General features: G+C 53.9%; 1 protein-coding gene across 4 annotated transcripts; it reads right to left on the minus strand.

Annotated features, from left to right (window-relative positions):
• Window positions 1-183: 183 nt before the first annotated feature.
• On the minus strand, window positions 184-18,368 carry DPF1 (double PHD fingers 1). Of its 4 annotated transcripts, none has more exons than XM_020787273.3 (12): window positions 17,859-18,368; window positions 14,785-14,945; window positions 13,996-14,103; window positions 12,172-12,299; window positions 11,410-11,499; window positions 8,343-8,421; window positions 7,386-7,517; window positions 4,310-4,360; window positions 3,107-3,226; window positions 2,189-2,301; window positions 1,576-1,657; window positions 184-1,460 (listed from the first exon to the last, which is right to left on the minus strand). In XM_020787273.3, the coding sequence occupies exons 1-12, from the start codon at window positions 17,888-17,890 to the stop codon at window positions 1,390-1,392; spliced, it is 1,167 nt and encodes a 388-aa protein (XP_020642932.1). In that variant the 5' UTR covers window positions 17,891-18,368; the 3' UTR covers window positions 184-1,389. The 4 variants fall into 4 exon arrangements, with proteins under 4 accessions (XP_020642932.1, XP_020642934.1, XP_020642933.1 ...); XM_020787275.3 differs by having other exon boundaries at window positions 3,107-3,169; window positions 17,859-18,366; XM_020787274.3 differs by lacking the exon at window positions 4,310-4,360 and having other exon boundaries at window positions 17,859-18,362.
• Window positions 18,369-20,325: the final 1,957 nt, after the last annotated feature.

Below are 20,325 nucleotides of genomic sequence, written 5' to 3' on the forward strand. Positions count from 1 at the left end.
GGATGCTTCCTGCATGTGGCAGTGTGGACAACTCTCCATTTCTTTGCAGCCAGCAGGTCCTAAAGGATCCCTACCACCCTGCTCCCATCTCCCCAACCCATAAAGTGAGGACGGTGTGCGTGTGTGTGCGTGTGCTGGGGGAGATCACCCCTGGCGGAAGAAGCAGGAGTCCAGAAGCAGTGGTTGTAATTTAGACCACATTTAATGCACGGAACAGTTCAAGCACATTAAAGATGCAGGCAACAGAACAACACCATGAACACAAAGTGGGGCTCGGTGGGGAACGCTCTCCAGCTAACCTTTTTGGGGGCGGGCAGGTGGGGAGGCAGCCTTTTCCCTACCCGACACAATTTTCTTCCAAGTCACGGAAGGGCGGCGAGAGAGCCTTTGACCACCACCACCCCCCGTCCACCTCCACTTTCCCTGTTTCCCTTCCCTACATTTTAAAACCCATCAACATTGAAAAGAAAGAAAGAAAAACCCCAACCTTCTACAAAGCTGAGAGACACCCCCCCCCCCCTCTCCAACTTCCACAGGCCTAAATGACTGCAGTTCCCTTCCCGGACAGATGGGATTTGTCTTCTCCGCAGCCACCTGGCCGCCTCTCCCCCTCCTGGCTGTCACCCTTCCCTGCTCAGCTTTTCTCCTCCAACACACACACACACACACACACACACACCCCTGTCCCCCCCCCCCCAAAGCGGACTCGAAAGCTCTCTGGCAAGAAATGGAAGGGGTGGGAACCTCCTCGGTGTTGAAGCACACCTTAGGCAGAAGGCTGGGGGCGCCTCGGGTCCTGGGTCCTCCGCGGCCCCAGAAAAGAACGGGGAGAAGAACACCCATTTCACATGCATCATTCAAATGGGGGTGGGAGAGGACGCCCGGCTCCCCTTCCCACCCGAGAAGAGGGGGGCGGCCCAGGGAGGGCAGGGGGCAGAAGGGCAAATGCCCCCCTCCCTCCCTCCCTCCCTCCCGGGCTTATATGGCTTTGAGTTGAGTTTTGGCTCCTCTGGTGCCAACGTGGGTGGGTGGGAGGAAACCGGCAGGCAGCAGACCAAGGCAGGTTTTTGGCCTCCCTACCGCCATGGGGCAAAGGGAAGGGGGATATTTGGGGGTGGGTGGGTAAGATCGTTCTCCACCCCACCCCCGGCCCCCTTAAGAGAGGAAGAGGAGGAGGGAGGGAGGGTGCCTGGCAGGTCCAGCAACTTTCCCAGACCAGGGGCGCTGGCCCACACAAAACCTCCAGCCCCCTCCGTGGCCTGCCCTGGCTAAGATCACGAGGCCACCCCAGTGGAACACCGGGGGGGGGGGAGGAGAGAGGGGGGGAGTCTGAAAGCCGCAGGGCAGTTTTGTGGGAGGGGGGCAGGCGAGGGGCCCTCGAGCGCTGGTCTAGGTCAGGGTGATGTAGGCGGAAGCCTTCTCCTTCAACTGGCGCAAGCACAGGTGGCAGCTCCAGCTTCCTGCAAGGGACGGGGGGGGGGAAGAGAGAGAGAGAGAGAAAGCAGACCAGGAGGGTGAGCGGTGGGCCTTCCCTTTGGCCACAGCCCCCTCCCCCGCATCAGGAATCCCCTTTACCTTCAGGGGGCTCGGCCATGGGGGGGCTCAGGCAGTACATGTGGTAGCCTCGGTCGCAGTCATCACAGAAGAGTAGCTGGTCCTGAGAAAGTGGGGGGGGGGGAGAGAGAGAGAAGAAAGGCAGAAAAGCCACTGTGATGGAAAGGCTGGGCTTCAAATGATGAAATGAAGTGGGGGGGGGAGAAGGAGGGGGCAAGGGGGGGAGCCATGCACCCCATCCCTCTGGCTAGCAGGGCACCTGGAAAGGCCACCTGGGGTGGATCACCTCCCCTGGTTCACCGGCAGGGGAAAAGCCGCCCCCCTCGGGCTCCTTCCAGGCTTTGGAGAGCGATGAGCCCGGGAAGCCCCCCCAAGCAGGTGCGCTGCTGAGCGGTCATCTACTACGGCCGGCCGGAGGGGTGTCGAGGCTCCCGATGGCGTGGCCTGCCTCCAGACGCGCTCCCACCCCTTCCCCTCCCCTCGGGTGACAAGGGGAGGAAACCTTCAGCCCTGCCAAGGGGCCAAGAGGAGGAGAGCGGGGGGGGGGGGGGCTTCTGCCATTTGCTTGGCATGCCTGTGAGAAGGGCCTGGGGGGGGGCGAGGAACCGATCCGGGCGCAGGCTGAGTCACCTACATCATTCTCTGAGGTGCCACAGAGGCTGCAGCTCTTACACTCGATGCATTGCCACCGGTAGGTCCGGACGGCAGCCGTCATGTTCACGGTGAACTGCAGGCAGGATGGGTGCCCTGGGAGGAGGGGGATAAACAGAGGAGGCCCTGAGCCTCTCAAGAAGGGGCGGCAGCTCCCTCATGCCTGCCCCCCCCCGCGAAAGCCTCTCCTTCAAGGCCCTATTGCAGAAGGCCTCATGGGCCCCCTCACTTATTGAGTGTAACCGTTTCTGTGGTCTAGCGTCTTCCCTGCAGCTAACAGGTCTAGCTGGGATAATAACCACAAATCTGAAAGCCATAATGGGCAAGACCCAGATGGGGCAGCCCCATATACGATGCACGGTAGCAGTCCAGCACGGATGCTACCAAAGTGCAAGACAAAGCCCTGATGGGTTAATACATTGTTCGGATCCTGGCCCCAGCAGGCAAGAGGTGTGCTATGGGACCGGCCTGAGCTTCCACCAGCTCGACCGATCCAGAAGCGCCCTGGAGGCGCAGAATGGCCACTTAAGAGGCAGGCTGTTTGGCTGGCAGATGCCCAGATCATAGGTGACCCCTTGGGCTGCCCAGAAAATACAGATTTAAGTCTTCCCCTGACCAAGGTGTGATTAACCCCAGTCCTGTCTCCATTGGAATTAAAACACTGAAGAGGAGCCGACACGACGAAGCGCTGTGACCTGGCACCGGACTCTTCCTTAAGAGCCTCCTCCCCCCCCCCCGATTCCACCAGCAAGAAGCCCCCAGGGCGTCTCCAAGGTTAAGGTGAATATCGAGGCTGCTCTTCCCGGCTACTCTCAATTCTGCCTTCGTTTCCCGGCGCGCTTCAGGCCCCTCTCAAGCCCGCGTCCCCTTCTGCACCCGCCTCGCCCAGCCGGAGCCTCACCTGAGCGGCCGCAGTCTGCGCACGAGATAAGATCTTCTGGGCAGCCGGTCTTCTTGGAGCCGCCTAGACAGAAATCACAATAACCGTTTGGTATGACTGTGCCATCCGGAGCTTTCTTAGCTGTAAAACAGCAAGGAGAGGCCGAAATCAAGGGTGGGCCACGCAGGCCTCTTGAGCATTCCGCCAAACACCTCCCCTGCTAGGCGGGCCGGCCCACCCGCCACCCCTGACCACCCACCCACCCAGCCCCAAACATTTCCCCAGTCCCAAACCTGGGCTCCACAGACCCCCTGAACTGTGTTCCTCTTGCCGTCGCCGCCTCGCGGCCATTCCAGGATCCTCCCTAGAGGTCCACAGATTTATGTCTTTCGACCGTGCTGGCGTTTGCGGTCCAAAACCCTAAATCTGCGCCCTTCAAACCCTCGTCAAGAAGAACGTTTCACACACGACAGGCGTTGCTCCCTCTTCAGAGAAATGCGGACAGCCCAGGGGGACCGGGCTTGATCCTGCCACCGTCCCAGGCTTCAGCCCTACCTGTAGGGCCACCTGGCGCTCTGTGTCACCTGTTATGCACACCTTTATCACAGGGGGGCCCAGGGGCACACTCCGTGCCACCCTCCTCTCTCCATCAGGGCAACGTCCTTCTGTTTTCTTAACCCTTAAAGGGCTTTGCAGGACCTGTTTTCAGCCAAGACTCTGGTGGCCTGTTAACAGGCGAGGACAGATGCGTCCATAGACTATACCGCGGTCCTTCCGATGCAAGGGTGGTTTCTAATCATCTCTCCATCCTTCTTCTCTTTCCATCCTACCCCTGACTCCAAATCATTCCGCGAGTCAAGCCAAATTACAAAAAAAAAGGGATGTAAAGCTGAAGTTTCCTGTGCCTCCTTCTGCTCCAGAGCTTAAACCTTCCCAGGCACGGAGAGGAGAAGAATGTCCCTCAACAGGGGGAACGTATTTATCAGATCCTTCTTCTCGGCCCCACGGCTCAACGCCTCACCAAAAAAGAACCCTGAGGATTTCTCATCAGTGCAGGAAACTGTGGGCTTAGGCCAGGAAGGGGGGGTGGCTCCATGAGGACATGGGCACTAGCCAATTCCCGCTGAGGGTGGTGGGTGAGCTGCTCAAGGGGGACCCCCACTCACTGCCTCCTCTTTCTGTGCCTCCAAACTCTCTCAGGGCTGCTCTGAGGAGAATTTTTACCTGTGTGCCTGCGCTGGTTCTCTGGGGCCCAGTTCAGCTCTTTGTAAAACTCTGGAGAAAGCCAGAAATGTAAAAAAGAAAGAAAGAAAGAAAAAGGAAAGGAAAGGAAAAGGAAAAGGAAAGGGGGAAAAAAAAGAGGAAATAAGCATAGAGGGGAAAGTGGAATATATCTAGATCAATCATATGGGAAGCAAATAATGTTTTCAGGAAAGGGCTTGAGTTATAAATATCTCTGCACCTCTGAATCAACAGGCAAGCAAGCAAAGAAATGAATATATGGAGGGGAGGAAAGGAAATAATTTAGCAAAAGAAGGCAAGGATTTCTAGGAGCAGAAGGCACGGGGGTGGTTATTTAAGATCAGAGTTGGGTAGGGTGCGTGTCTGGGGGGGGGAGCCTTTAAAACAGTAACCCTCCTTGTGGGGGGGGGGGGGAGAGAGAGAGAGAGGCAGGATTGCCAAGCTGGAGAGAAACAGACCCACCTGCTGGGTCCTGCCCCAACCTCCACCTGGGAGGGACCCAGGCATCCTGCCCGACACCCACCCACCCTCCCTCCCTCCCTCCCTCCATTTCTCCAGGGATTCTGGTTCGCTGCTCGGTCCCTTCCCCCCATCTCCTTCCTTTGTGCGGATGCTACTCTATCAGCATGTGCCGGTCGCCATGGTAACTGACTAGAAAAGGGATGGGATGTGTTCGTTGGGAGAGGGGGTGATGGAGGACTCTCTTGCTTCCCCCCCCCCTCCATGCACACCCGGCTTTGTGGGGCCGGATGATCCAGGCAAGGTTGGCTTCCCATCCGTCTGCACACAGACACCCACCCACCCTGCGCAGCACCTTTCTCTTGCTAGCTTTGCCCCCTCCCTCTCAAAAACTGGGGGGGGGAATCCAGCTCCATTCAACTTGCACAGGCCCCCTCCCTCCTCCCTCTCTCTGCCAGGCCTGGCACAGGGCATTTGGCGCAACACCCCCCCCCCCCGATCGCCCCTTGGCACAACTTCATCCAGCAGACTTCTGGATTGCGACCCATATGTATTCTGGGGCTCCCCCTCCCCCCCAAAAAAAAGGACGGAGGAAGGAGGATCACACTCCCCGTGCCCATCCATAGCAGGAGGGGGTTTCATTTCCTTTTCCCACACAGGCACAGGGCAGGTGGGCTCAGACGCACAACAGCCAGCTCTGCTCTCTGGGGCTGCTCAAGAGACACACGCCAGTTCCTGGAGAGCTAGCTGTACATGGGCGCGCGTGCACACACATACTCACACACAAACACACACACAAACACACACATGTCCTCTGAGCAGAGAAGAGCTCAGATTTCCATTACACACACACACACACACACAAATATACAGAGAGAGAGAGAGAGAGAGAGAGACCCATCCTCTTCCTAATGCACCCTCTTTGTAACCCAGAATTCAAAGTGTGCCTTTTCGGGCAGGCGGGCAAGCGTGGGGGGGGGAGAGAGAATTGCACCCCCCCACCCATAGGAATGCTTCACCAGCACGGGTGGGGACACACTGCTTGGACCCCCTCCTGGCGTGAGACGTACTACACCTGCCAACTCTGCCCTCCGAGTTGCTACGGCAACCATCCCTATCCGATGGGGGGGGAGTGGGATCTTCTAACAGAAGCCCCTCACTCGGCACTGGGTGGGTATGTGGAGGGCCGAGGAGAACAGAAGGGCCACCACCTCCTTTGGAGAGAATTGGGGGGGGGGAGAGAGAGAGAGCTGGAGAAAACCGTAATTGCCTTTTGATCTGACAGTTCCTTTAAGTCTGTGCACGGAAGGCCAGGAATTCTACAAAATAAGATACAGCCGGAAAAACAAGGCTGCTACGAAGCTGGAGAGACACAGAAACGTCTTCTCGAAGGGCGTTCATTCGTGTTGGGCTTTTTGGTTTCTGAAAGGCTGCTGCTCGAGTGCCCTGGATGAGGAAGCCCCTCGTCGGTGGCTGCCTTCCATCCTGGATCCGAGCCACGGGTCCCCCCAGGCCACGGAAGAGCCACCCTGGAGACACGTCGAGGCTGCTTTTCCACCCCGTGGATCTCCGCAGGTCACTCAGGCCACCCGAAATGCCCCCCCAAAAAAAACAGATCAGAAGGGACCAGAATTTCACCTCCCATTTTGAAAATGAGAGACCCTTTGGTGTAGCAGTTACAAGGTCAGACCACGACTTGGTGATCTGGGTTCAAATCCTCAGTTGACTCTCAATCTCACTAGGTGAACTTGGGCTGCTCCCTCCCTCCCCCCCCTCACTCTTTCTATCAACCTGGCCTGCCTCACTGGGCTGTTGTCAAAGATAAAGTGATGAGAAGGAGAGCTCCATGCACTGCCTTTTCACTGGAGGAAATGCACTTAAAAAATTAAATAAAGTAACGATATTGTAGAAATGAAGAGTCATTGGGTGTGAAAAGATTCAAGGTGGTCCCAGGAAAGCAAGAATGGCACCAGTTTTGGAAGCAAAGATTCAGGCGCTGATTTTTGGCAGGAAAAGAGGTGGCTCGGGAGAGCTTGAGGGCCACATAAACTGGTCTTTTGGGCCACCGGCCACTTTGGGCCCGTATCTTGCCCACCTCTATGGGGATCGGGCAGCGATTTGCCCACCAGCACACGGGGCAGAGAACGGTCCTTCGCAGAGAGCAGGTGGTTTCCAGCCTTCGGTTTGGGAAACTCTTCTTTACTCTGATGTGCTGATGGGGGTTTCTGGGCGTTGTAGTCCAAAAACATCTGGGTACCCAAGGCGGGGAAGCGCAGCCCCAGAGGAAGACTCCGGAACCTTCTGTGTAGGAAGCAAGAGCCTCATCCACGAGCGACCTTCTCTTCCCAACCCGAGCGGAATCATCATCACCCTCCTAACCATCAGCATCATGGCATTCGTGGAATTTATATACACAGTGTTTCTGCCTGTTCACGCTCCTGCACGTACCTGGTCTTGCAGCAATACCTGCACAACAACCCGTTAGGGTAGATCCGTATCACGACACGCCTTCACAAAGAAACGCACGCCGGTTTTCTACGCAACCCGGAGGCTGGGCTTTCTGCACCGAGAACCACCTGCCGAGCGAGCGCCAACTCACGTTTGTGGTTGTTCTTGCGATGGAAGGGCAGAGTGTGCCGTTCGGGGCCTTCCTCGCCTTCTTCCTCGGCCAGGTGCGTGTGTGTGTAGTGATAGCTCAGTCCCGGGCGATTCTTGTATCGCTTTCCACAAACTGGAAGGAGAAAAAGGAAACCAGAGGTGCACCCGGAGCGCGGCATCCAGGGCGATCAACTGACTGCCCCCCAGCCCCCCAACACACACACACACACACACACACACACACACCGCCTCCCCTCTAAAAGCAGAATAAGACAGAACAAAATGGAGAGGCAGGAGAAGAATACTAGCCAGCCAACCCGCCAGCCAAGGGGCTTTTCCTCTCCTGAGCGATGGGTCAGAAAGGCTTTTCCGAGTGTGCACAAGCACTGGTTCATCTGCGGCACAAGTGTTTGTCCCGTGGGAGGATGCTAGGGAAAGAGGACGGCTGATGGGGCGGGAGGGAGGGTTGCCGACAGCTCTCAAAACATAACGGCATCCATCAAAGGGAGGAGTGGGGGGGGGGACTCTGTAAAAATAATCAGGCATCCTATTAGAATATCTGCTGAAAGCAAAACTCGGCCCCCTCATCCATGCCTACCAAAGAGGCAGATTGTAAAAATCCCAGACCCTTTGCTACAGAGACCGTAAGAGGCCGAGCCTGACAAGAAGAACTTATCATCTCTGCCAGAGAAGTGGCTTCAATTTCTGGACAATTTTTCTGCACCATGAAGGTTGGATCCCTGAGTCCGATCCCCAAATAAGACTTCAAATCAGAGCACCTCCCGTCTTCTTACACCCCGCTTCCCAAAGACTTTGGGGCAAAACGACTCTTTTCTGTAACCTCTCTCTGCCTCGGGGGCCCTTCATCGAGTGGAACTCATCCTGCCGCCCTCTTCCTTAGATTTCAGAGGCCAGATGCAGCCCAAAAGTCAACTCTTCCCACTCAAGGCCGACTCACTGTCACAGACGTAGGGCTTGTCTCGATCCTCCAGTAAAGCCGCGTCCTGCCTCTTCCGAAGCCCTCCGATCCCGTAGGCCTGGGGAGGGGGGGGAAGGGGAAGAAAAGCAGTGAGGCCGACACTCTGCCATCCTCTGCAAACGCTGCTTTTGGTTTTGAAAGAAAAGCAGTTTTCTAGACCTCGTGGGCGCAGAGGGTGGGAGGAAGGATGAGAACAGGAGCACCTTTGGGATCCTAAGCCCAAGTTCCAAAGTTCACTGGCATCCCTTTCAATGCCCTGCGTCCATTAAACCCTTTTTTGTGGAGTTTGGGTTTCTGCCTGCAACGTTTAGCTTGTTAATGCAGGGCTCAGCCCTGGCTGAAGGATGCTTTGCTCCTCCCTGCATCCCCCGGAGGCCCTATTTCCACAAAACCATCCGAGCGGGTGCTCCAACATTAACCCTTTCCCTCTCCTAAATTTCAGGACTAACGTCATTGAGGGCCTCTACCTGCCATGGTGCCCTCCGGCACCCCAAGACCGGCCTTCCCGTCTCAGCATCTCCTCTTTTTTGCTTTGGTTACCACCACGCTCTCTTTTAACTTTTTCATGAGAGGATTCATTGCTAGAATCCGACAAGTAAACTCAGGAAGAGGTTGGCTGCAAAATGAAGACCTCCACTCTTAAGATCTGAGCTTCCTTTTACACTGGGAAAGATTGGGGGGCTCAGCTTTGCAAGGCGTGAGCTAAGCTGCAGGGCGATTCGGCCGAACCTTCACAAGGTGGGTCCGATGGCAATTTTTAGACTATATATTTTTAATTGCATTTTAATTATTTTGCCTTTTTATTGTATTTTAAATGTTGTAAGCCGCCCAGAGACCTTCGAGTAGTGTGGGCGCCATATAAGTCAAATAAATAAATAAATAAATAAATAAATAAATAAATAAATAAATAAATAAATAAATAAAGAAAGAAAGAAAGAAAGAAAGAAAGAAAGAAAGAAAGAAAGAAAGAAAGAAAGAAAGAAAGAAAGAAAGAAAGAAAGAAAGAAAGAAAGACCAGAGGAGCTGCCTGAGGAAACGGGCAAAAGGGAAATTCTGACTGAGCATGCAGCACTGTGAAAATCAGTCCTCGGTGTGTGTTTTTTTTTTTTTTAACCTTCTTATCTAGAATTGAGGAATATGGTTTGAACTGCTGTCGACCCTAAATAGAGCTGATCTATTTTAAGTGCTTTGGAAGGGGATTAGGGGCAGGAAAGATGGCTGGGTGGGGACGGCAGAGAAAGCCAAGCCAGGAAGAGAGAAGAGAGGAAGGGAGACCCTCTTAGAAGGGTCAACTGGCACCCCCCCCAGCATTATTTCAGTGCCCATCAGAACATGCTCATTGACTAGAAGCTTTGAGGGTTGGAGATCTTAGCCTGTGCAGCTTTTAACACAACTGTTTCATGCCTTAATGCTATGCACCTTAAACTGTTTTAACCTGAAATTGTTTTAAAGATCGTACAGTTTTACGTTGTCTTGCCTGGCTCTGAAACCCGTCCTGAGAAACTGCAATACAAGGCAGGCTTATGAATATTTTGAATAAATAAAATAAGTAACAGAATAGTTGTCAAATGCCAGAACAACAGAGAGGCTGTATTAGACATTCAAATATCGCCGGTGTATCCTTTTTAGACTCTCCTGTCGGGCTGTTGACCTTCCGTAGAAGCCAAGACAAACCCCAAAAAAGACAGCTGTCCAGGCATTTATTTGCCTGCAGGTCCCCCCTCTCCTATACATGGTCTCTTCCCTTAATTTGAGGAGGGAGGGGTGGGCTACTTCGGAACAGCACTTTACGCATGCTCAGTGGTACTCATGTCTCAGACTATTGTCTGTATCCTCTTACCTGGCTATGAGAATACACATAAATACATCAGGCACATATTTTAGTGGGTGGAAAGAGTTTGGGGATTTTGTGTGTGTGTGCATGTGGGTCTGGTCTTTGGGTGTCTGTATGAATTTCAGTGCATGTGTATACTATGTATATACTGTACTTACAATGACAATAGATTTATTTGATTCATTTCCATTCCTTGTGTCTGAAGATGTTTAGCCATGAAAGCTCACCCTGAAATAAACCTGCCAATCTTTAAAATGCCAAAATATATTGCTTTTCTCCTTCTCATTCTTATTTTCTCTCTGCTGTGTGTTTTTCCCCCTGCTCTTTTCACCATTAATTCTGCCAGCTGCTTCTCTGGAAATTGCTATCCAGCATATAAAAGTGGGGGGTCAAAAAGAGAAAAGGGGGAGGAGAAGGGCCAGCAGGCAAATGTGTGCAAAGAAGAGGAAATTTGCATAATCTTTGTGTGTGGGGGGGAGGCAAGGTCCATCTGGACCTCACCTTATTTCCTGCCACTGTACACATCAGCTGGGACCCTCTTATCTTCTGCCCCTCCTGCGAAGAAGCTCTTTCCGCAAGGGGGAGGGAAGGAAATTGGGAATGAGAATGAGCGTCAGACTCCGGGTAAGGGGGGTTTCCTTCCTCCAGCTGACCCTTCCCCTATTTCACACTCTCCAGGGCCAGGATGGCCTTCCCATCAATGTCACTGAGCACCTTCAGAAGAGCCTTGCAAGGCAGCCTGAAGGTTGATCTGCCCAGACCTGGTTTTCAATAGAACCAGCCTCTGAGAAAGGCCAAAAGGACATCATCTGCTCTTCTTTGCAGGACCCCTAACCCTGGGGGGTATGGAGGTAGACTGTCTCCGGCCCTGGAGGCTCCATTTAAGTATCACAGGGAACATTTCTTGTTAAAGGAGTGGTATGGGAAGGATCCATCTCTGAGCAGGGGCCTGGATTTATGTATGAACATTTTTTGCTAACCAAATGCAGGAGAGAGAGAAAAATGGAAATGATTTATTGCACCATGTCAACCTTTTTTAGGATCCCTCTGAAGGATGCAGCTAATCACTAAAATATGCACACACTTGTAAGAGAAACAAACAAACAAGTGTTAAAGCAAAACATTTTGGCTTTAGACGTAAACATGTCAGTAGATACGTAAGAGAGAAAGAGAGTGTGCGCACAGGGATGTGTGCACAGGTACTGGACACACCTTGCTTTTGGCTTTGTTCTTACGTCGTGGCATATCATCCTCCAACTCATCAGTGTCCAGATCATGCAGGAATTCCCCAATTGGCGCCTTCTGCGACAGACCCAAGAGGGAAGCAGAGAGTGAGGTGCAGGCGGTGGAGTTAAGCGCAGGGAGAACCTCCTGAGGAGGAGCAGCGGCTAAGCCCGAGATCTCTTCCTCCAGCAATCTTTGCATCCTCCCTGGAGGGTAGGCTCTCCCCTCCCCCAAGCCACCAGTTTTGGACTGATAATCCGCCACCAAGAAAGAGCCACATGTGAGAATAGCTGGCCCAGTGCTGCCTTGGCAAGGCTGTGCGTTGATGAGATTTGAACCCAGGACGCTGGAGCCCTTTTAGAAGGCAGCAGCTGAATAGGAAGCTGGTAGGCGGTGAATCTGCCACACACACAACCCCGCCAAGCGACTCCAGTGCTGTGTTGGCAATGAATCCACTCCAGGTTTTTATTCTCAGCTTTGAAAGAGCTGTCCAAGGTTCTGAAGCTTTTGAGGGAATGGTGGGGGAGAGAATGGGCTTCAGCACCTTGCAGAGTCTGGACTAAAACCTGGAGCCCATTCACTGCCCCTCTGGAATCGGAATCATGAACCTCCATTGTCCTGCATTACCCCCTAATGAAGCCTGGCTTGCTTTTTTTTAAAGGAGGAGAGGGTATCTGAGAACAGTCCTGGGCAATTTCTCAGAGAAGGGGCCAGGCCTGGTGTGTGTGTGTGTCTTTTTATTCCTCTCACCGGACAGTCCAAATTCAGCTCCTCCTCCTTCAGCTCCGGCTTTTTGTCTCCGGTCTCAGCACACAGCAAGGCTTCCAGGACTGGCCCCTCGGGCAGCCCCCCTTCTTTCTTCAGGGGTGGCTCACAATCTGTGGGTTGCAGGGAGGAGATGATGATGCCGCTTACACCCTCAACAGTCCAGTTACTGATGATTGTGATGATGGTTTATTTAAAACATTGGGTATTGCCTCCTCTCCTCCCACCAAACCCCAAAGAGACCAATTGTTGTGTTGTTGCTGTTAAATTTCTAGCCACCCTCCACTGCTAGGAAGTGCTCAGGGCAGCTAACAACCAGCATAAAACCTAGGAACAAGTAAAAACACATTCGACTGTAAAATCATTAAAATCAAGTAAAACAAAACGGGGCCCTCCCCGACAAATTTATTGTAGTGGCTTAAACTGTTAAACCACCACAATAAAAATCTGCTAACGGTTAAGCCACCACAATAAATTAAACCATATTATGAGCCACTTTAAAAAGTCATACCTTGTCAACCTTCCTAAAGATCACCACTTCCTCATGTCATGTTTCTCTTCTCTACCACTCCAAGATGACAACTGCTTCGACTTTCGGGATGCACACGGCCCTCCAGACCCTAACCCTAACCCCTGATTTAGAAGGGAGAGTATTTTGCATTCCCAGCTCAAATCCTAAGACAAGACCCGAGGCCTTGAAATAGAGTTTGTGTTTGCCTCCCGGATGCTCAGCAGGAACAAGCCCTGCTCTCTAATAGAAAAGGGTTATCTCTTGGTCAGGGGCAAATAAGAAAATTATGGTCTGTCACCCTGCCGTTGCTCAGCCCCTCTGAGGTTAATTGTTTATTTTAAAAGAAAAAAGAAAAAGAGGAGGGAGCAAATGGCAGCATTCATCCTGCTGGGGTCCAGGGCACTTATGCCCTGGCCTGCCATCTCCCTAAGAGGCTCTCCCAGACGCCACGCGGTCAGCCTCTAAGACCACAATCTGCAGTAGCGTGTGTTTCACCCTTTCTTCTTTCTGACCAAACAGCCTTTCTCCCAAGATCAGGAACCAAGGAAGTTCACAACAGGATCGAAAAACGGGAAAAAAAACCCACTGGCTCAGCTCCTGGAGGCCTTCTATATTCAAAGCAAGGGCTCTCATTTGCAAATGTTACTCTCTCTCTTTTGGACTCCAGGTCCCAGAATCCCCAAGCCAGGGTGGCCAACGGGACTTGTAGTCCCCCAAGCTCTGTTTAAAGCACTGGGCCGCTTGGCTGGGCTTGCAATCTGTGACCGGAATAATGAACTCGGCTGAACTCTAGCACAGCTTCTGTAGGGTCTCCCTTCACGCCCCTGGTTGCCCTGGAACAATGGGGCCAACACCGTGCTGGGCGGTGGGTCGCCACTGAGCCACCCCAGACGCAGAACAAGGAGCCCGAGGTGGCAGCCACATGAAAAAGTCCGCAGGGCTCCTGCACCTTGAATAGTCAGGCTAAACGGTTTCAGCGGCGTGTGCTAACGGGACAGGCTCCCTCTGCTGAAATGTTCCCTTTCCATGCCCCCTTTTAAGATACCCGCTGCAGCTGCCTCCTATGAAACCCAAAGGCTGGGAGCCGTGGTGTCTTAAACCGGCTGGATTCTGCTTAAGTCATCCTGTACACACGACACCCAGCACGCCGGATCCTCTTTCCTGGGACCTTTGTCTCTGTCTTTCCCCCTGGGGGGGGGGGGAGAAATCCCTACAAGATTAGCCCAGTCTCCCTCCCACCCGCCTGCCTGCCCAGGCCCCACTCCCCCTGAACGCTTCCAGGCTTGCCCCCTTCTTACCGATTTTGAACTCGCACGGCCGAAGTCGCGGGTCCTCCAGTATGTTGAGCCGCCTCTTCTTACGCCAGCAACGCGCCGGGTAGGTGTAGATCTGGCCAGGAGCCAGCCCTGCAGGGATCACAGGGTTGTAGGGTCAACCAGCCCAGCCCAGCCCCAGGCCAAAGAAGGAACCCACCGCTCAAAGGCCTCGGACCGAGAGCCATCCCGCCGCTGTTTAAAATACCTCCCCCTGGTCAGCCAGCCACTGCCCTTCAAGGGAGCCCCTTCCACTGCCAGATAGCTCTTAGCCAGCAGGCTGTGCCTCCTCCCGCTTAATCAACATCTCCTCTGTTAGGATTCACACCCACTGCGTTGGGTCCTCCCGTTCGGAGTAGAACCAAAGGGACAAAGGGGTCTGCTTTGACTTGAATTCCTGACTTGAGCAAGGGGTTGGACTGGATGGCCTTACGGGGCCCCTTCCAACTCCATTATGCTCTGGTTTTATGATTCTAGATACATCACTATCTGATGAGAAAGAAGCCAAAGGTGTGACAACTCTCCCTCCCCGCCTGTCTCTTCTCATGTCACCTTCAAGCTCCTAGTCCTTATGAAGTCCACATTTTCTGCCTCTCCGGTTCCGTCTACTCTCTGCCCTCCATGCAGAGCTCCCACTTCCAATGCACCCCTCAACCCCCTTCTCTGGGCAGGAAGCGATGAAGTACAAGGCCTCTGGGGAACGGTCAGCTCCATGTACAGCGCCTAGCGCCAGGGGCATGCCTCATACAGCCGCCGGCACAGTAGCCCCCGCACCTGGGCCCCGGTGGGTCTTCTCCATCCAGATGTAGCAATTGTTCTGGGCCACCCCCGTCTGCGAGTCCAGGAAGGGCAGGCGCATGCTGCGTTCCGCACACAGCCGGGCGTTATAGCTCCGACAGTGCTCGATGGCTTCCCGGTAGAAATCTTCACCCAGGCTGTAAAGGAGAAAGGTGCATTTCTCAACAGGGGCTGAAAATCAACATCACCCCTAACTTTGCTTGTCTCTCCTGCCTTCCTTCATTTCAATTCCTTCCTTCCTTCCTCTAGCCTATTATTTCATTTCAAGCAATTTTCCGTCCGATGTGTTTTCTGTTTCACTCTCCTTGCTGCCTTGATCTGAATTCTTGTGTTGTGTCTCAGATTCCTCTGGATGACTTCAAGGGTTCTACTCTTGTGCCATTTTCTTTTGCACCACTTAAAAACCCCTGGCAGTACAGACACCTGCCACCCTTCCCAAAGGTTTTCAATAGGATTCAGGCCAATTTCAATAACCGCCAGGAGTCTTCAGGACCCTTAAAGGCCACCCCATTTTAGACCGCCCTAATACTTGTTAGATCTCAGGGTGTTTGCTTGAAAAAGACTGACACAGACAAATCTCAAGTCAATTTCAGCAGAACTTGTTTGCCACTGAAATGTTCTTGAATTGCTAACTGCATCAGCGGCTGTGTGTGTGTGTGTTTTATTTAGCCCAGGAGATAAGAATCATAGATGAGATACGGAGAACTCCATGCCATTAGGGAGACCAAAAATGTCATCTACAAAACTCCCAGATGTGGAATTACATCAAAATCAACCGCTTGGAAATGAGCCAGAAGCTGGTTATAATTCACCAAAGAATCAAACAATTCAGCTCTGCCACCACAGTGAGATGCTCAACACCAAAGCAGACTCTCTCTAGATAAAGCATCCTTCAACTCAGGTGCAAACAGAAGCAAGAAAGGAAGGACCCAACCAGCTTTTGCTTTCAGAAAGAAAGCCAGGAGGGAAAAGAGCGGTCCATTCAGGACGAATGTGCCTTCAGCTGTCATGCGGATCAGGGAATTTGAGGGTCTATCTGCTCACTTACAGCAGCTCTAAAGCATCAGGTGTTCAAAGAGCCGTTCAACCCATTCAACCCCCAGAGGGTTTCCGTGGCTGAGCTGGACTTTGAACCCCCTAACCCTCCCCACCCTTTGTCTGGCACTTGATCCTCTGGCAGGGCTGTCACTCTGAGGCACCCTGGCTGAAATCCCCTTGCCCACAAAACAATAAAAGATACTACGGGCATCGTGACCATCCTAGCCAGGAAACTCTCCTCATCCTCCGGGCCTTGGGAGGTGGAGAGAATCAGGCCAGCCCCCCCCCCCCCCGGCTGAACGGGTGGCAGCGAGAACCCCCAGCAGAAGAAAACCTCGGCCCCAGATCAGGACAGGGGACAGAATCAAACAAGCCTCCTGGGTTGGGGTGACCAGTGTGTGTGTGTGTGTGTGTGTGTGTGTGTGTGTGTGTGTGTGTGTGCGTGCGTGCGTGCCTGCCTGCCTGCCTGCCTGCCTGCCTGCCTGCCTGCCTGCCTGTCTGTCTGTCTGTCTGTCTGTCTCACAAAACCAAAGTGCAAAGGCCACAAGGATGAGAGAGGATAACTTTACACCTGTAGATCACCTGTATAAATGAATCATTTCCAACAGGTGAAGCGGAGACCAGCATCACCTTGTGAACTTCTTCCTGTTGGCATATCTACTAAAGAGGCAACACACACACACACACACACACACACACACACACACACACAGACTTCCCCACCAGTCCATGCCTCGTATTCAGGACTTAATTCATGGCAGGACCTTATCATCTTCCACCGGCACGCTTTAAGCACAGCCTGCCTGTAAGAAGCAGAGTGCTTCTGCCCATGAGCAGAGGGCCTCTCCCAGGGAACTAAGAACATTTCACCCCTTTGCCAACCTGACAGGCCTTAACAACCCTGATGGGGTCTTCTTCATACAGCCTGGAGCCCCTTATCTCTGCCCCCCCCATTTTTTTAATTTAAAGAGCTCCAATTTTTAAAGGCCAGGAATTATTTTTTTAAAAAAAATTCACAGGCTATGCACCTTCTCTGGTGCGTGCACTTGCACGCACACACACAAAAAATATGCACACCCACCCCACCTCTGAGGCTGAGGTTAGCTCCTTCTTGCACCCTGATAAGCATGAGAGGGAGGAAAAGATAACTGCGTCGTCCCCCCCCTCCTCTCCTAACAGCAATGTTATCTGGTGCTCCTAAAAAGTGATCTGCGCCCCACCCACGCCCCCCCTCCCCTTCCGTGGGTCAGTCTGGGTCTTTGGCACAAAGCACAAACCCCGGGCTCAGGGTAGCTACCTCTGGGGGCGTCCCTGCAGACACACACCACCTGCACATCACTACACCTGGACCTCACACACAAGTCTGGAAGCCCTGCTGCCTCTGTGCCAAGCCCCCCACCCCCCACCCCCAGGCTCCCCCCCAGGCAAAGCCACACACAGGAAGGGCAGAGGGCTGCTGGGGTCTCTCCCCAAAGGGAAGGAGGCACACAGCCATCCGGGCAAGCTGTACGTGTACACACACACACACACACACACACATAAGTGGAATCCTCAGATGTCCATCCGCCAAGTGTGTCTGGCGAGCATTCCCCCATCTGTGCTAAAAAGCCCGGGCAGGCTCTCCCACCCCCAGCCCTTCACCCCCCCACACCTTCTCTCCCACTCCCACCCACACCCCCCACACCATCATCACCGCTACCGAGCCCTCCTCCCTCCCTTTTTTCCCTCCCTAGCAAGAACCAGATGCCAGACCGGCTAAGCGGCTCATCTCTGGCCATGCATTGCAAAATTTAAAACAAAAATAATAATAATTTTTTTAAATGAAGAAAGGGGGTGAAAAAGGGGGGGGAGAGCTGGTAATGCAATAGCCCCCAGGGCATCCATGCTGGGGGGAAGGGAGGAAGAAGAGCATCCATTAATCCCCCTCCCTTCCCCTCCCCTTCTCCCATCACTGCCCCCATGCCTGCTGGGGAGGGATCATGCCACCCCCCAGAAGTGGGGCACTCACTCACCATTTGATAGGTCTGTGCACAGCTGTGGCCATTTTGACACCGTATGCAAATCCCTCAGCCTGCCTGGGCTGGTTGGAAGAGCAGAAAATTCCTTCCCCCCCTTTTTCTTTTCTTTCTTTCTTTTCTTGATTTTTTTTTTACCTCTCACATCAGAATATACTGTACAATTTTATTCATTCTCCAACAGCTTGCAGGGAGGGGGGGCCCAATCACAGGCCAGCTCCTTTGAGCCCCAGTGCACCATGGGGAATGTAGTCTCTGGGCTTTCTTTTTTTTGCACCAGCCTCTCCACACACACACACTTTTTTTTTGCATTATTATTTTTCTTCTCCCTCCGCTCGGGCTTCCTTTGCAAGCTCTTTGCAAGCGGGAGTGGATGCCGCCAGCTGCCACCAGGGAACCACAACTCCCAGAGAGAATTGCGCCTGACAGCTGTGGAGCCCACCCACCCCCGGAGGGGGGGAGAGGACAGGCAGGCGGGCGAGGGTGGCTGAATGATTATCATTTTTATTTTTATTTTTTTTAAGGGAAGGGGCAATTCATCCTGATGGCGTTTGCGTGACTGCAAAAGCCCTTCTCTTGAGCTTGCAAAAAAAAAAATTGCTTTTTGCGGGCTGCAGGGAGTCTAGGGCCCCCCCCGCCCTTTCACAAAGCAGGTGCAAGGCGGAAGGGGCAACTCCCCAGGGTTTTATTCGGGGTGGGGGGTGGGGAGAGCATCAATGGGAAAGCAAGGCGCCCCTCTGGGAGTCTCGGGGTCCAGCCCACCCCAAAGGTTCCATTAGATCGCTCTGCTTGGCCCCAAAACCCCTTCTTTCACATCAAAATCCCAGTTTTTAGGTAGCCGTCCCGAGGATGAGAGTGCCTCTGAGCATGGGCAGAGTCCGTTCTGAGCTGCCCCTCTCCCACGCACCATTGTAAAGAGGGCAACCGGGCAGGGCATTTTCTGACGGGGTCCGCCCGCCCACGCCCGCGCGGCCTGATTGGGGGTCCGTCTGGGGGAGCCCTAATGGCGTGGGGGGTGGGGGTTGGCAAAAAAAATTGTTTGTGTGTCCCGGCCTCCTTCGAACAGGGAAGCAGCCGAAGAAGGGGGCTCTGACGGTGTGATCCTCCGGAAAGGGGAGCAGGCGGGGTACCCAGAGATCATCCAGGCGTGCCCGCTGCGGACCCCGGGAGAGCTCGTCCGACTCCCGCGCCCCCACCCGGCCTGCCCTTCCTTCCAGAGTCGCTCGCTGGCGGGGGCTTTTGCTCCCGAGTCAGCTCCAGACAACCCTGCACACACACGCACACACCCGCCCTCCAAAGCGGCAGCGGCAGTCTGCACATGCTCAGCGTCAATTTGGTCTCCTTTGCCAACAGGTTTGTTTGGTCACCCTGCTGAGCCTTCTTCGGGGACGAGTCCTACCCCCCCCCCCCAGCTCCACCCCAGGCTATTCCTTATAACCCCCTCCCCCCCACACACACACAATGCGGAGAGGAGCAGTAGGAGCCCCCACCCACCCCAAGACGCGCCTGGTCTGCTCACTTCCGCCCCCCCCCCAGCCCTCGGTATTTTTCAATGGCCCCGTTCTCGGCGTGGGTTGCCCGCCTTCCTTCCTTCCTCCCCCCCCCCGGCCTGCTGGGAGGTGCCGTCTGCTCCTTGCCTCTCTCGCTGCCTCCCTCAGCATCCTCTCCATCATCCCAGTGGCCCCCACCCTCACCCGGGCAGCTTTTCTTGCTTGCAGGCCAGGAGAGCGGGGGGGGGGGGCGAGAGTGAGCCAGAGGAGGGGGTGAAAAGATCAGGGGCCAGGTGGGGTCAGGGCCAAGGGCCTCCCGGGGGGGGGGGAAAGGACCGGGGGGGCAAGAGGGGGGGGCGCTGTCCACTCTCCAAGGGTGGCCCTACCCACAGCGCATTGCAGTAGTCTGACTGGGAGGCAAGAAAAGCGGCCCAGCCTTCCTGGTGGAGAAGCAACCCCCCCCCGGAAGGAAAAATGGACAGCTGGTTCTGCTCCTCCGCGGCCCCGGCTTTGGTCCGCAGCAGCACCAGCCTATCGGAACTCATCAATTCTGGGAAAGCGTGCAGAGGGCAGCTCCGGGCACAAGCAGGAGGCTGGCTGGCCGGGCAGGAGACACGGTTTGGGGGGGGGGGAAGGTGTTTAAATCATAAATAAAAGGAGTGGGAAAGGCTTTGAAATGGAGCCGCACCAAGACCCCTCTCAGGGGTGGATTAATTATCTGTTTCATTGTGCAAAAGGGGGGGGGGAAGCAGGCTACACCACAGAGCAGAGCCGGGCCTGGGCAATAGACTTGGGGTGGCCTTGATCTTGACGGGCGGATTCTGACCCCCCCCCCCCCAGCCTTGTTTGGTTGTTCAATGTAAAAAAATAAATAAATTTAAAAAAGGCTTGTTCTGGAAATAAGTTTAAGCAGCAAAAGGTCAGCAGATTTCAGCGGCCTTTCGAAGGAGACACACGCACAAATTCAACACTGG

Source organism: Pogona vitticeps, chromosome 9 (genome assembly GCF_051106095.1).
Source record: "Pogona vitticeps strain Pit_001003342236 chromosome 9, PviZW2.1, whole genome shotgun sequence".
NCBI classification, from domain to species: Eukaryota; Metazoa; Chordata; class Lepidosauria; order Squamata; family Agamidae; genus Pogona; species Pogona vitticeps.